General features: G+C 45.6%; 1 protein-coding gene across 2 annotated transcripts in view; it reads right to left on the minus strand.

The window, feature by feature from the left end:
* Positions 1-15,167, minus strand: part of LOC129825133 (polypeptide N-acetylgalactosaminyltransferase 14-like) — a 135,417-nt gene that overhangs the window by 60,354 nt on the left and 59,896 nt on the right. For both annotated transcript variants that reach the window (XM_055884958.1, XM_055884959.1), the window contains exon 3: positions 558-656. In XM_055884958.1, coding sequence (XP_055740933.1) covers positions 558-656 — 99 coding nt within the window. The remainder of the gene's footprint in view (positions 1-557; positions 657-15,167) is intronic.

The following is a 15,167-nucleotide window of genomic DNA, read 5'->3' on the forward strand; positions in this document are numbered from 1 at the left end:
GGAGAAGTGTGTAATTGTGATAAAGTTGCAAACGGAGAAGCCGTCCAAAAACCACAGGGACGGGCTATAACCTACTGGGAGGTATTGTCTTTAAATTGGTTGAAACTGCAGAGCTTTGAAAATGGTTTGGGGTGGACACATAAACTGGACAGTTTCTCCTGAGTGGAGTGGTGGTCAGGACTCTCTGCGTGATCATTAAGCGATCACACAGAGAGCTGAACAGGCTTCAGGAGAGGTTGACAGGGAATGCCTGACGCTGGGCTGTATTGTGCTGAGGCAAGCTGCTGAGGCAAGCTGCTGAGGCAAGCTGCTGAGGCAAGCTGCTGAGGCAAGCTGCTGAGGCAAGCTGCTGACACCCAGGGATAGGGAGAGGTGAGGAGGAGGTGAGGCAGCTATGGGAAAGGTCAAGGGTCAGGCTGGGAAGATAATATAGGGATTTGGCACTTGGGTGTCAGGGTTAACTGGGGAGTCCATATGAGTAAGGCAAAGGTCTGAGAGCAAACTGACAGTGACCTAGTCCAGAGTCAGTAAACAGGGCAGGCTCAGGGGTCTCTTACCTCCTGATGGTGCGTAGCAGAGTAGAGCGGGCCTCGTTGTGGAAGGTGATGACAATGGAGGTGGAGGGCAGATCTGGGTCATAATGTAGCGTGGTGCACCTGAGAGAGAGAGAGAGAGAGAGAGAGAGAGAGAGAGACAGAGAGAGAGAGACAGAGAGAGAGACAGAGAGAGAGAGAGAGACAGAGAGACATAGAGGGAGAGAGAGAGATACAGAGAGAGAGAGAGACAGAGAGAGAGACAGACAGAGAGAGAGAGAGACAGCGAGAAAGAGACAATGAGAGATAGAGAGATACAAAGAGAGAGAGAGAGAAAGAGAGAGAGAGATACAGAGACAGAGAGAGAGAGAGAGGGGGGGGTAAAACATATAACATAATTAAATCAATGTATACTGGCAAAATACGTGCAGCATTAAAATTGTCAAGAAAAGAACAGAATTCTTTAACCAGGGGCGGGGCCTTTGTCAGGGTTGTAATCTGAGCCATGCACTCTTCAATATTTACATCAACGAATTGGCCACTATTCTAGAAAAATCCTCAGCCCCTGGTGTTAGTCTCCACAATTCAGAAGTTAAATGCCTACCCTTCCCAGGTGACCTATGCCTGCTGTCACCCACAGCACATGGCCTACAGCAGAGCCTGGACCTGCTAGAGCAGTACTGCCAGACCTGGGCCCTGGCAGTAAACCCCAAAAAGACTAAAATAATGATTTTCCAGAGAAGATCCAGATCTCAGGGAATTAGACCAAAGTTCTCAATTTGTACAAAATATATAAAGTACTGCACACACTACAATTACTTAGGTTTAAAAACAAGCTCAACTGGACACCTTAATGAGGCAGTGAATGAACTGAGAGAGAAAGCACGCAGGGCATTCTACGCCATTAAAAAGCCAATTCAAATTGAAATACCTATTCAAATTTGGCTAAAACGAATTGAATGTGTCATTGAACCAATTGCACTTTATGGCAGCGAGGTGTGGTGTCCACTTGCAAAACAAGATTTCATCAAATGAGACAAACACCCCATTGAAACCCTGCATGCAGAGTTCTGTAAGATTCTCCTACATGTCCAGAGGAAAACTACAAACAATGCATGCAGGGCAGAATTAGGCCAATATCCACTAATAATAAAAACTCAAAAAAGAGCAATTCAGTTTTGGAAACATCTAAAATACAGTGACCCCCTATCATATAAGGTCGCAATTGTAAATGAGAACTTGTTCTCAACTTGCCTACCTGGTTAAATAAAGGTACAAATATATATATATATATCACCACCAAGCCCTGCAATGCCAAGAGCTGAGTAAAGAAAAGAGTCCCCTCATCCAGCTGGTCCTGGGGGCTGAGTTCACAAACCTGTTCTACTAACACACTGAAGCCTCAGGACCAGAACATCCAATCAATCAGGATAAAACCTGGCTCCCTGTAGAGGAAAGGCTGTGCAACCACTGCACAACAGCAGAACATGAGACGGAGCTGCATTCCCTGACAAAATGTGAACAATATGAAACAATTAGCGAGTGTCATTTTCCCAAATTTGATAAGGTTTCAAAGACCTCTCTGATGAGAGTAGGCTACCCGTCCTGTTGGGGGAGGACACAGAGAGCTGTGGGCTTGCAGCGCACTACATTGCTGCCTGGCATAAGATGAGGGACAGTGTCTGACAGACCAATCAACCTGAACATGTCCTCTACTGTATGCTTATTGTTATTGTTGAATGTATGGTTATTTTGACACTTGGTTGTTACTGTTGTCCCGTTGACAATTTTGATTCTCATTTTTATTTTTATATTATAAATATCCAAAATAAGCTTTGGCAATATGTACATTGTTACGTCATGCCAAAAAGCAAATTGAATTGAATTGAATTGAGAGAGACAGAGAGAGAGATACAAAGAGAGACAGAGAGAGAGAGATACAAAGAGAGAGAAAGAAAGAGAGAGGGAGACAGAGAAAGAGAGAGAGAGAAAGAGAGACAGAGAGAGATACAAAGAGAGAGAGAGAAAGAGAGAGATACAAAGAGAGAGAGATACAAAGAGAGAGAGCAAAAGAGAGAGAGAAATAGAGAGAGAAAGGAAGAGAGAGTGAGAGAGAGAGAGAGAGAGACACAGAGAGAGGCAGACAGACAGACAGACAGACAGACAGACAGACAGACAGACAGACAGACAGACAGACAGACAGAAAAACATTCAGACAGACAGACAGACAGACAGACAGACAGACAGACAGACAGACAGACAGACAGACAGACAGACAGACAGAAAAACATTCAGACAGACAGACAGACAGACAGACAGACAGACAGACAGACAACAGTTCAACTCGATATAAAACAACTCCTTACAGTTATTGTCGGCTTGAAAGCTACAGCCTTACAGTTACTGACTTTGTGCTTCTTTTGATACATTCACATACTGGATAACATCATCTTACCTGTCTCTGACTGGAATTCCAGAGTCAAAGACACATAACAAAGCCAAGGATAGGCAGACAGTGCTCTGCACTTCCTGTAAACCATTAAAAACGGCTTTATTGTTTAGAGGACAGTGTTGCTAAGGGTAACTAGACAAAGGCATGCTGTTGTGTGAGGAAGGACAGCACTGTGAAAATGTGATGAGAATGATAACGACAGCCATGCTAGGACAGAAACCTGAGGAGGCGCAGCTCTATAAATGATAGATGAGCAGCAACGTGCTCATTATTAAAACAGTATCCCACAACACAGCTACCTCTGACCAGACAAGGTGTGGGCTCCCGAGTGGCGCAGTGGACTAAGGCACTGCATCTCAGTGCAAGAGGTGTCACTACAGTCCCTGGTTTGAAATCAGGCTGTATCACATCCAGCTGTGATTGGGAGTCCCATAGTCCAGCGCACAATTGGACCAGCGTTGGCCGGGGTAGGCTGTCATTGTAAATAAGAATTTGTCCTTAACTGACTTGCCTGGTTAAATAAAGGTTAAATAAATAAAAAAATCTCAGGCTAAGCTGGATGGCTGGCCATGGCTGGGGCAGGAACAATTGTCTTAGAGGAGAGGATATAGGACTAACAGCAGATGGGACTCACACACAAACACACTACCCCATTAGACATGACGTATGAAACACTGAGGAATAATAAAGATAATTGGCACGCTGGACTTTCCCTCATAACAATGATCAATGACTAACATTTAAGAATCACTATCCATGAGTTCTTTCCTAGTTTATTGAAAAGTGGGCATTTAAAAAACAAAGGAGTTGTTCTTATTTAGCTCTTTGTGAAGAAGACTATGGCCTTGTTCGAATACCCCTCCTTGTGTTCTATATAGTAGGCATTTTGGCCAACCCGAAAATAGAATGTTTTATAGTATAAGACATTTTCGAGAATTGAGTTTGCTTTAAATGCCAGGATGATACTGAGGGAGACGATCCTCTTCCGGACACACGTTTTTGACAACAACAGCTGATAATCAGAAAAGGTCATGTACCAAAATGAACGAATGGCGAGAAATGAAATGATGCATTCTCAGTATGGACGAGCCTAGTATGTTGACTTCAGTTGCTTACTGCTAATCTTTTTACTAAACAGTGCGTTCTAAATAGTATGTGGTACGATTTGTACACCGTATGTTTTAGTAAGTAGCAGGCAAAACCATAATCAGCATCCAGCAGTGGCATGGGGCAGCATCACCAAAAACATGCCAGCCTCCACAAAGTCCTGCAACATGACTGAAGAGAGGGGCGTGTGTGTGTTTACTCTGAGACAGAAGATGCTAACCCATCTGTGACCAATGTGGAGAACACAGACTGTAATTCTGTACACTTCTGTTCAAATGACACCAACAATCAACACCCTCTCTCTCTCTCTCTCTCTCTCTCTCTCTCTCTCTCTCTCTCTCTCTCTCTCTCTCTCTCTCTCTCTCTCTCTCTCTCTCTCTCTCTCTCTCTCTCTCTCTCTCTCTCTCTCTCTCTCTCTCTCTCTCTCTCTCTCTGTCTCTCTCTTCAGCTCATGATGATTCATTCTGTTTTTCCAGTGCAAAGATAAGATAACAAGTCTGACTTGTGCTGAAAGACAGGCGCTGGGGTGACGATAAGGCCACCGCTGTTGTTGTTATTTTCTGCTGTCGTCAACACTACTGTTTTGAGTCACTTCGCCATGAGTTTGATGTGCTTTCTCCTCAGCAGTCTGCTCTGTGTGTGCTGAGATTCACAGAGGAACATCAAGGGAGCTGTGTGCCAGACAGATAAGCACAGGAAAGACCAGCAAACAAATACAAATTATAATTTCACATTTATTTTAAACTTGGCTCAAATCAAATTAGCCATTGAATTCAACAGTTTCCCTGTTGCTTCATAAAAAGCTGCACATTGAGTGCCCTAATGACAAACACTGGTCTCTCTGTGGGATTCTTTCATCCTTTTAGAGCCAGGAAAGCAGAGAATTTCTGTGGATGTTTTCTTTTCAAAGCCTGGGTGGACGAAGTGGGTCTTTGGAGACGTTATTCCGATTAGCATGCAGATGGTGCTGGAATCATTTATATTTTAGCACGGCTGTTTGGGGGACCGCTTGTCCACTCTGTATGTATACAGCCTCTGTTATTGAAGCCTTCTGAAAGTTCACATAAGGGTGAGAGAAACAGGAGTGTGGTGGGGTGGTCAGGGGTCAGGGTGATACATGGACATCTGATGCCCCTATCTGTATGTATATCTGTGCCTGAAGGGCCTGTTCCCCTATACAGTACTCCCCTTCAGTGAGTTATTCAAACTGTGGGCAGTACGGACGTGGAGCAGCTGACTGCAACACCTGTCACCACATTTGTTTGGCGCAGAAAAACGCAGATCGGTTGAGATGTACCTGGCAAATACTGTTAGGTCTGTGTTGTTCCTCTGGCAAAGAGTCCAGTGCTTCCGCTCCTCTCCTCTCCTATCTCTCCTATCCTCTCTTCTCCTCTCCGCTCCTATCTCTCCTCTCCTCTCCTCCTATTTCTCCTCTCCTATCTCTCCTCTCCTATCTCTCCTCTCCTATCTCTCCTCTCCTCTCTTCTCCTCTCCGATCTTATCTCTCCCCTCCTCTCCTCTCTCCTATCTCTCCTCTCCTATCTCTCCTCTCACTCCTCTCCTATCTCTCCTCTCCTATCTCTCCTCTACTCCCCTCTCCTATCTTTCGCTAAAGCCTACATCTATTCAAAGCTCTCTGTTTTCTTACACTTGTTTCAAGAGAGCGTTATCTCAGAGGCATAAGCCGTAGCGCAGCGTCACAGCAACAGTTTACCTCAAACACACACCTCTCAACACCAGGCCTTGAGAATCTCCGAAAATCTCCTCTGGCCCACTTAAACGGGGCACAATGCATGTTGATATCACCTTGTGGGTGGTCAACAGCTACTCTCAGGGGGAGAGAGAGAGAGAGAGTGCGCGCGCGCGCGCGCGAGAGAGAGAGAGAGAGAGAGAGAGAGAGAGAGAAGCCTCCAGCAAACTAAACACAAGATACAGTCTTGATGGAGGAAATGGCAGCGTACAACATAATCCCATTTATTTCTGGCATATTAACCAGAGAGAGAGAGAGAAAGAGGGAGAGAGAGAGAGAAAAGAGAAAGATAGATAGAGAGCTGTCCTCATTATCCTGACTTCAAGCCATTTGCAATTCACCATGCTCTTTACAACAACACTAGTGCCAAGGCAGTAAAAGTACCAGACTGAGGTGGTCACATTCAAGAAGCTGTGACCTAGATTGTGGCCGGGCAGGTGGGCGGGCACATAGCAGGGTGTGGTCAAAGAACACCCATCTCCTCACACCCACACACACACACACACCCACACACACAAGCCTGTAACCCCACAGGACAGTCTCCCGATCAGGTGTTCCGTTCCATCGCCTGTAATGTAGACAAGCCTCTTTGGAGGGACTATCTGGGTGGGAACATTGGGTATAGTGAGGCAGCCTGGGCCAAAAAGCAACACTAGCCACATAGGAGAAGAGACAGTGGAGGCTGTAGCAGAGTGGATCCCTACAAAGTACAAGAGAGGGAAAATCCTTCAGTATGGATAAGTAACTGAAGGAGAGAGAGACCCCCTTAGTAGTGAATCATTGATTCTTGTACTGTTTATGATGTGCGTATCTTGCTTTACATTAACACAGAACTACCAGAGAAATCAGTAACTATGACATTCAAATATGATCTTTAATGTAATCTACAATGCATTACACCACCTGCCCTAAGACTCTCCAAGTTCCATAGAAGTGCCATATCTTCCTCATCATAAATGTACGGTATACTTGAATACCATTGTTGGTTTTACAGAAACTAGGACTTTTCCTTAAAATAAGATTTTTTTTATAAAAGTATGAATTATTTGAAGAGATTGAAGGAAGCTGGTGTTATTAAAGGGTCGTTCCACCAACTTGATTTCACCTCATTTGAACATTCTGCCACGAAGAACTTGAACTTCATAAGAAAACGTGTTTTTCCATCTCAAGAGGCTAAATAAAAAAATGTCTGTGCCTATAGTAAGTGTCTATTATGTGCCAAATAATGTAACAGGGATGACTGTAACAGGGTTGACAACTTCATCTTAAATAATCCATAAATCAATTCCCTTGGGACAGGAGCTTGTTGTGTGCAACAGATTGTGGCAATGGTATGCAAGCTACCCCCCCCAAAAGAAGGTTCATTTTTAAATTCTTATTCTCGCCTGTCTATCTATTAGACTCATCCTCACTCTCTCTGTGGACCAGCACAGCAAACATGAAACAGAATCCATTGAGAAAGGCTAGAGACACAGCACAGGAATAATGGCTCACATTACAGGGAAAAGAGGCTTTGCTTTCTGAAAACTGCCATAGCTTTCCAATGTCCTCGCCATCAATCCCCTCCTCACACTAGCTGGTTGTTTACAGGCTACAGGTTGTGATTGGTTTTAGCGCCATAGGTTACAGCTAGCTGGGTTACATCAGGAATGGCTACCTACTGTACCAACATCCACTCACCAACCTCTCCCTCACCCTCCCTTACCCCATCCCCTCACACACAATCCCATCTGTCAGAGAGCGATGGTGTCTGCAACCCCCAAATAATTACCTGCCTTGCTCAATGCTCAACACACACACACACACACACACACACACACACACACACACACACACACACACACACACACACACACACACACACACACATAGAAGTCAACTTAGCATGCTGCGCTGTTTAATTGTGTCAGCTAGGCCAAAGCCCCCAGGTCAGATTAAGTGTGCCAGACTGCCATCTTAACGTTACTGTACCACAAGGGCACACCATCCCATCCACCTCAAATAGACTGTGGCATGTGATGCCAGCCTGGGACACAGGGTGTGGCAATTGAATGCAAGCTTCACAAATGTTTTTTTATTGTTAAAACATTTCTAGCCTGTCTATCTATAGGTTACAGGTTTGACGTGTTATGCTCAACCCGCTCAGGTTTCCATCACAAAACACCAGAAAATGGCCAAAAAGAGAAGAACCAGCTCATTGAAGTCAATGTAGCATGCTGCCTTGTTTAATTGTGTTAGCTAGACCTGCTCATATGGTTTTACACTGTGATTTGACTATTAGATGTTCAATGGTTCACCATATTACCATAATAAGAGATCAGTTCACATAACAGGTTTGACTTTAAAATGAGGGACAGATGTATGTGAAACACTAACCACATTAAATACAAACTAATCTTCAGAAATGACTTTACAATGATGGTGAAGACTTCTTGAGATTAAGTGGGTTAAAACCTTCCTAGAAGTCACAGAGTGTGCACAGAGGGACATGTCAAAATGCATAAAGTGGATTAATTGAATTATCCATGTGGTCTATATTAAAGGACACTTCATTTAATATAACAGGCTTTTAAAATGCTATATTGGTGCGCAATTTATATTTAAAATATCAAAAGGGATGCAAACGGCACTCATTTCATGGAACAACCCAAAAGCTCTTCGTCATGAATCCAGGCCACCAGATCTGAGAGTGTACCAGCCAGCTCAACCCACTGCTCTCCCTTCCTGACATCAACGCCTCATCAGGATGTATTCTTGTTCAGGCACATTTGTGCGACGTCATATCTCTGATGAGATTTGAGGATAGGAGATGAAGCTTTCCTCTCCTCTTCATCTCCTCTCCTCTTCTCAGCACCACACATTCACAGGGAAGGGTGAATGTTTGGAGACAGGAACTTTTATCCATCATGTCTGGTCTGCTCATGTATCACACACACAACTAAATCCTAGTCCATAGAGGCAACCCAAAATAGATTTTTATCACCAATCTTCTACATTAATGGTATTTTAAACATTCATTAAAATTCACAGCTGCTCTGTGGAGACTGGATATAGTGATTTATTAACGTGGCGAGGAAAGCCTGTCTCGAGGGGGAATAGTAGGCGATGTTCTCATTTGAAAATAGAGCTCCCATGAGTATTTTTATCATATTCATCAGCCAAGTCACAGTTCCTTAAGTGACCAGCAAGAGTTCTTCCTCTGTTCAGGAAAACATGAGCGTTGTTTCAGCAGTAAGGGAAATGTGCACCCTGGCACTACTAGAATATTAATGTGTTTGCATCAGAAAAGTTGTAATGTGTTCTTCCCAAGGATCACCATTTAGAACTTGCAATGCTGTATGTTGTAGACTGAAAGAAATGTATTTTTCAGGCCAATACAAATACAATAGAAGACTAACAGGGTATGTCTGCTGTTTTTCCTTTCATTATTGTCACAACTAAATTGACATATATTATAATATATTCCCACAGAGAATTATTATTGTGAAGTCAAATCTACTGTAACAAAGCTGCATTTCACCAGGCAGCAGCTCTTTGAGTCTGATTGTAACAACAGAGTGGTTGACAGGTTTTCACAGGTCTCTGCAGTGCTTTGTGCGTGAGGTTCCTTAAAGCAGAGCATCACTTGAAAGCCAGATTTAAATTAATATTGCCATGCATTCCCCCAGCCTGGAAGTATGAGTCTCTCTCTAACTCAAACTCCTACCTACCTGCCACGCAGTAGAAGTGATTCAAATCTGGCAAGCCCAAATACATTGAATAATAGCAGCCCTGGTGTGCTTCCCAGCTGTGAGCCCCAAGTTAAATCTCTCCTCGGCGAGAAGAGAGGAAAACCAGCTTATGAAAATGCAGGCCTACCCCCGGAACGACACTATCTCAGTAAACCTCTGCCAACACGACTCCAACACAGGGATCAAAGTCTGTTGCTGCTGTACAGAACGCTCAGTAAGAAGAAGGCTGCATCTGCTTGTAACCCCCTACTGTTGAAGTGATGGCACACTCGTAGGGCTTGCACAGTTAACGTAAAACCGTGTAACCCACGATTATGGATGAAGACTGTCATGGAAATAAATCATCCGTCACAACCGTAAAAAATAAATATATTCAACTTTGTGGTGAAACTTTGTTGCTCCTTGCTGAAACAAGCAAAGTGTTGTAGCAAACAGGTCTTTGGTTGCCGAGGCAATACTTCCCTCCCTGCAGCCGCAGCACATGCATCAGGAGTGGAGGAGAGAAGAAAATGTGTGTCTTAACAAACATGATTGTGCTCTTCAAACGATTATAAGCGTGACCGCGGTCATTTGACTGACCAATAACCGAATCCAAAATTCCATGACCGTCAAAGCTCTACACACTCATACAGGGCACCAGGGAAAATAGGTTGTTAACAATAAAACATCACAATAAGGGGCAGAGCATTCGATTATCCTGCTGGGGGCAAGGAGACCACCAGCTCTGCTAAAACCATTGATAACTGCGTGCCATTTTCAAGGGATTGTTAAATAAATGTGAACTATTTGGTTTTAATATCATCACCTCTTGAAGAGCATAGTCAGGACTACAAATGTCCAATTATTCCACATTTAGCTCTGTCATCAGAGTTATACAGCAAGTAACTGCATGATCTCATGATCAGTAAACATCAATTGATCATGTAATTTCAGATACCTGAGGGTAGACTTACGATATCTCTCAATATTGTCCTCCATTAATTGGAATAAAGTGAGCCATACCTGACAAGTATGAGTGTTTTGCATAAATGTACCATCATTTGTGGACTCTTCCTGTCAAGCAGCAGAAGGACACATTTGCTGATGTAATGTTAGCTGATAATGTTTACTTTGCAAGCTACAGAAACATTGTACAGTTGGCTAAACAACCAACGTAGGCCTACCTAGCGAAGTTAGCAAACATTATCCCCTTTTCAACATTGCTTTCATTATTATAAAAACATTTTGGTGAGGTAGATCAGCTTTAATACTGCAGATAGATTGTAGCTTCCATCAATGAAATTGTCTGCATCATTTCCAATCCCCCATATATTTTTTTGTAAATATACTGTATATATACACATTCACACACACATATATACATACATTAGTATATATAATGTATACACATCTTTTTAAAATGTTATTTTCTTTACTATTTTACACTAACCCTACCATTCCTCCCCTAATTGGAGTAAACTTGTAACGTTCGTCTGGTGGTGTATGAACGGACCAAGACGCAGCGGGTGATGAATACATAACTATTTATTTCAAAACAGACGAAACACTGACAAAACACTAGAACAAACTACAAAACAATAAACGAAGGCAACAGACCTGAAACAACCGAACTTACATATAGACGAAGGACGCAAGAACAGGAACAGACTACCTAAAACGAACGAACAAACGAAACAGTCCCATTTGGATTACACAGACACAGGAACAGTCACCCACAAAAAAACAGTGAGAACACCCTACCTTAATATGACTCTCAATTAGAGGAAAACGCAAAACACCTGCCTCTAATCAAGAGCCATACCAGGCAACCCAAAACCAACATAGAAACGGAAAACATAGACTGCCCACCCAAAACTCACACCCTGACCATCACACACATAAAAAAACACCAGAAAACAGGTCAGGAACGTGACAGAACCCCCCCCCCCCCCTCAAGGTGCGAACGCCGGGCGCACCAGCACAAAGTCCAGGGGAGGGTCTGGGTGGGCATCTGACCACGGTGGTGGCTCAGGCTCCGGACGCTGTCCCCACACCACCATAGTTACTCCCCGCTTCTGTATCCCCCTCCCAATGACCACCCTCCAACTAAAACCACCTAAATGAAGGGGCAGCACCGGGATAAGGGGCAGCACCGGGATAAGGGGCAGCACCGGGATAAGGGGCAGCACCGGGATAAGGGGCAGCACCGGGATAAGGGGCAGGTCCTGGCTGAGGGACTCTGGCAGGTCCGGGCTGAGGGACTCTGGCAGGTCCGGGCTGAGGGACTCTGGCAGGTCCGGGCTGAGGGACTCTGGCAGGTCCGGGCTGAGGGACTCTGGCAGGTCCGGGCTGGCTAGGGACTCTGGCAGGTCCGGGCTGGCTGGCGTCTCTGGCAGCTCCTGACTGGCTGGCGTCTCTGGCAGCTCCTGACTGGCTGGCGTCTCTGGCAGCTCCTGACTGGCTGGCGTCTCTGGCAGCTCCTGACTGGCTGGCGTCTCTAGCAGCTCCTGACTGGCCGGCGTCTCTGGCAGCTCCTGACTGGCCGGCGTCTCTGGCAGCTCCTGACTGGCCGGCGTCTCTGGCAGCTCCTGACTGGCCGGCGTCTCTGGCAGCTCCTGACTGGCCGGCGTCTCTGGCAGCTCCTGACTGGCCGGCGTCTATGGCAGCTCCTGACTGGCCGGCGTCTCTGGCGGCTCCTGACTGGCCGGCGGCTCTGGCGGCTCCTGACTGGCCGGCGACTCTGGCGGCTCCTGACTGACGGACGGCTCTAGCGGCTCCTGACTGACGGACGGCTCTAATGGCTCGGGACAGACGGGCGGCTCTAATGGCTCGTGGCAGACGGATGGCTCAGAAGGCGCTGGGCAGACAGATGGCTCAGAAGGCGCTGGGCAGACAGATGGCTCAGACGGCGCTGGGCAGACAGATGGCTCAGACGGCGCTGGGCAGACAGATGGCTCAGACGGAGCTGGGCAGACAGGCAGTGCAGAAGGCGTTGGTTGGGCAGACGGCCGACTCTGCCCTGCTGAGGCGCACAGTAGGCCTGGTGCGTGGTGCCGGAACTGGAGGTACCGGGATGACGGCACGCACTTCAAGGCTAGTGCGGGGAGCAGGGACAGGGCACACTGACCTCTCGAAGCGCACTATAGGCCTGGTGCGTGGTACCGGAACTGGAGGTACCGGGCTGAGGGCACGCACCTCAGGGCGAGTGCGGGGAGAAGGAACAGTGCGTACAGGGCTCTGGAGACGCACAGATGGCTTAGTGCGTGGTGCCGGAACTGGAGGCACTGGGCTGGAGACACGCACCATAGGGAGAGTGCGTGGAGGAGGAACAGGGCTCTTAAAACGCACTGGAAGCCTGGTGCGTGGTGTAGGCACTGGTGGTACTGGGCTGGGGCGAGGAGGTAGCGCCGGAAATACCGGACCGTGTAGGCGTACTGGCTCCCTTGAGCACTGAGCCTGCCCAACCTTACCTGGTTGCATGCTCCCCGTAGCCCGTCCAGTGCGGGGAGGTGGAATAACCCGCACTGGGCTGTGTTTTGGCGAACCGGGGACACCATGCGTAAGGCTGGTGCCATGTAAGCCGGCCCAAGGAGACGTACTGGTGGCCAGATATGTAGGGCCGGCCTCATGACATTTGGCTCAATGCCCAATCTAGCCCTACCAGTGCGGGGAGGTGGAATAACCCGCACTGGGCTATGCACCCGTACAGGAGACACCGTGCGCTCTACTGCGTAACATGGTGTCTGCCCGTACTCCCGCTCTCCACGGTTAGCCTGGGAAGTGGGCGCAGGTCTCCTACCTGCCCTCGGCCCCCTACCTCTTAGCCCCCCCCCAAGAAATTTTTGGGTGGTCCTCACGGGCTTTTCGGGCTTCCGTGCTAGACGCGTCCCCTCATAACTCCGGTTCCCTTCTCCGGTTGCCTCTGCTCTCCTCAGTGCCTCCAGCTGTTCCCATGGGAGGCGATCCCTTCCAGCCAGGATCTCCTCCCATGTGTAGCAACCTTTCCCGTCCAAAACATCCTCCCAAGTCCATTCCTCCTCCTTGCGCTGCTGCTGTCGTTGCTGTCCGTTAACCCGCTGCTTGATCTGGGTTTGGTGGGTGATTCTGTAACGTTCGTCTGGTGGTGTATGAACGGACCAAGGCGCAGCGGGTGATGAATACATAACTATTTATTTCAAAACAGACGAAACACTGACAAAACACTAGAACAAACTACAAAACAATAAACGAAGGCAACAGACCTGAAACAACCGAACTTACATATAGACGAAGGACGCAAGAACAGGAACAGACTGCCTAAAACGAACGAACAAACGAAACAGTCCCATGTGGATTACACAGACACAGGAACAATCACCCACAAACAAACAGTGAGAACACCCTACCTTAATATGACTCTCAATTAGAGGAAAACGCAAAACACCTGCCTCTAATCAAGAGCCATACCAGGCAACCCAAAACCAACATAGAAACGGAAAACATAGACTGCCCACCCAAAACTCACGCCCTGACCATCACACACATAAAAAACACCAGAAAACAGGTCAGGAACGTGACAAAACTAGTGAACAACAGCACATAGGCTTCTACTTCCAGCTCATGTATACTATATATATTTTACAGACACAATCTATTTTACAATAGTTATCTTTTGCTTGTTTTTACTCATATCCTTCCGCTACCCTAAACCCCTTCCATCTATTTCTGAAGACCATCCAGTTTGATTTCTCTGTACTGTTACACAAAATTCAGACCCTATATACAAATAACGGACACAGTACATTTGACATGAGTAATCGTGTTGTTATTAGTTCCACCCTCCACCTCCACCCAATCTGTCCCATCTATTAACACATCCATATTGGATTTCTATTTGACATATCTTTTTCAACTGTGCTGTTGAAACCTTTCTATTCTCATTGTTTCTACAGATTGTAAATTAAAGATCTTTTTTTTTTGCTAAAAGTTATATTTTATTATTGATTAATTGACTATGAATTTTCAAATCACCCAGTAGTGCTATCTGTAGAGTTGTTGCAATTCTTCATTCCTGGACCTGTGACCAAAAACAAGCTACATTTGGACAGTACCAAAACAAATGATCTAATGATTCTCTCTCTTCGCAGCAGAATCTGCAGAGTGGGATAGTTGTATCCCCCATATATACTATATAACATTCTATTGGTTGCAATACTTTTTAATAATAATTTAAATTGAAAAATTCTAAGTTTTGAATCTGGCGTCGTTTTGCGTATCAGTTCATAAACCATGTGCCATTGAATCGATACATTGAAAATCTCATCCCAACTATTTTGCAATCTATATGGCACAGCTGTCAATTTTTTTGTCCTAAAATTAAACTGGTATACTTTTTTTTATGTATCACAATTTTCTTAAACCAATTTTGGTCTTTAATGCAGGGCCTAGAAACAAGTTCCTTACTTTATCCCCCTTCCACTTCCCTCTTCCATTTTTGCGGTAATGCTGCAATTAGTTGGTTGTAATTTTGGGTAGAACAGACATTTCCATATATTTTTGTTAGCTGCATGTGTGACATAACTGAACCAGTCCTATGATATCATTTACAAAGATTATACTTTAAAAAAAATATATAT

Source organism: Salvelinus fontinalis, chromosome 27 (assembly GCF_029448725.1).
Source record: "Salvelinus fontinalis isolate EN_2023a chromosome 27, ASM2944872v1, whole genome shotgun sequence".
Taxonomy (NCBI): domain Eukaryota; kingdom Metazoa; phylum Chordata; class Actinopteri; order Salmoniformes; family Salmonidae; genus Salvelinus; species Salvelinus fontinalis.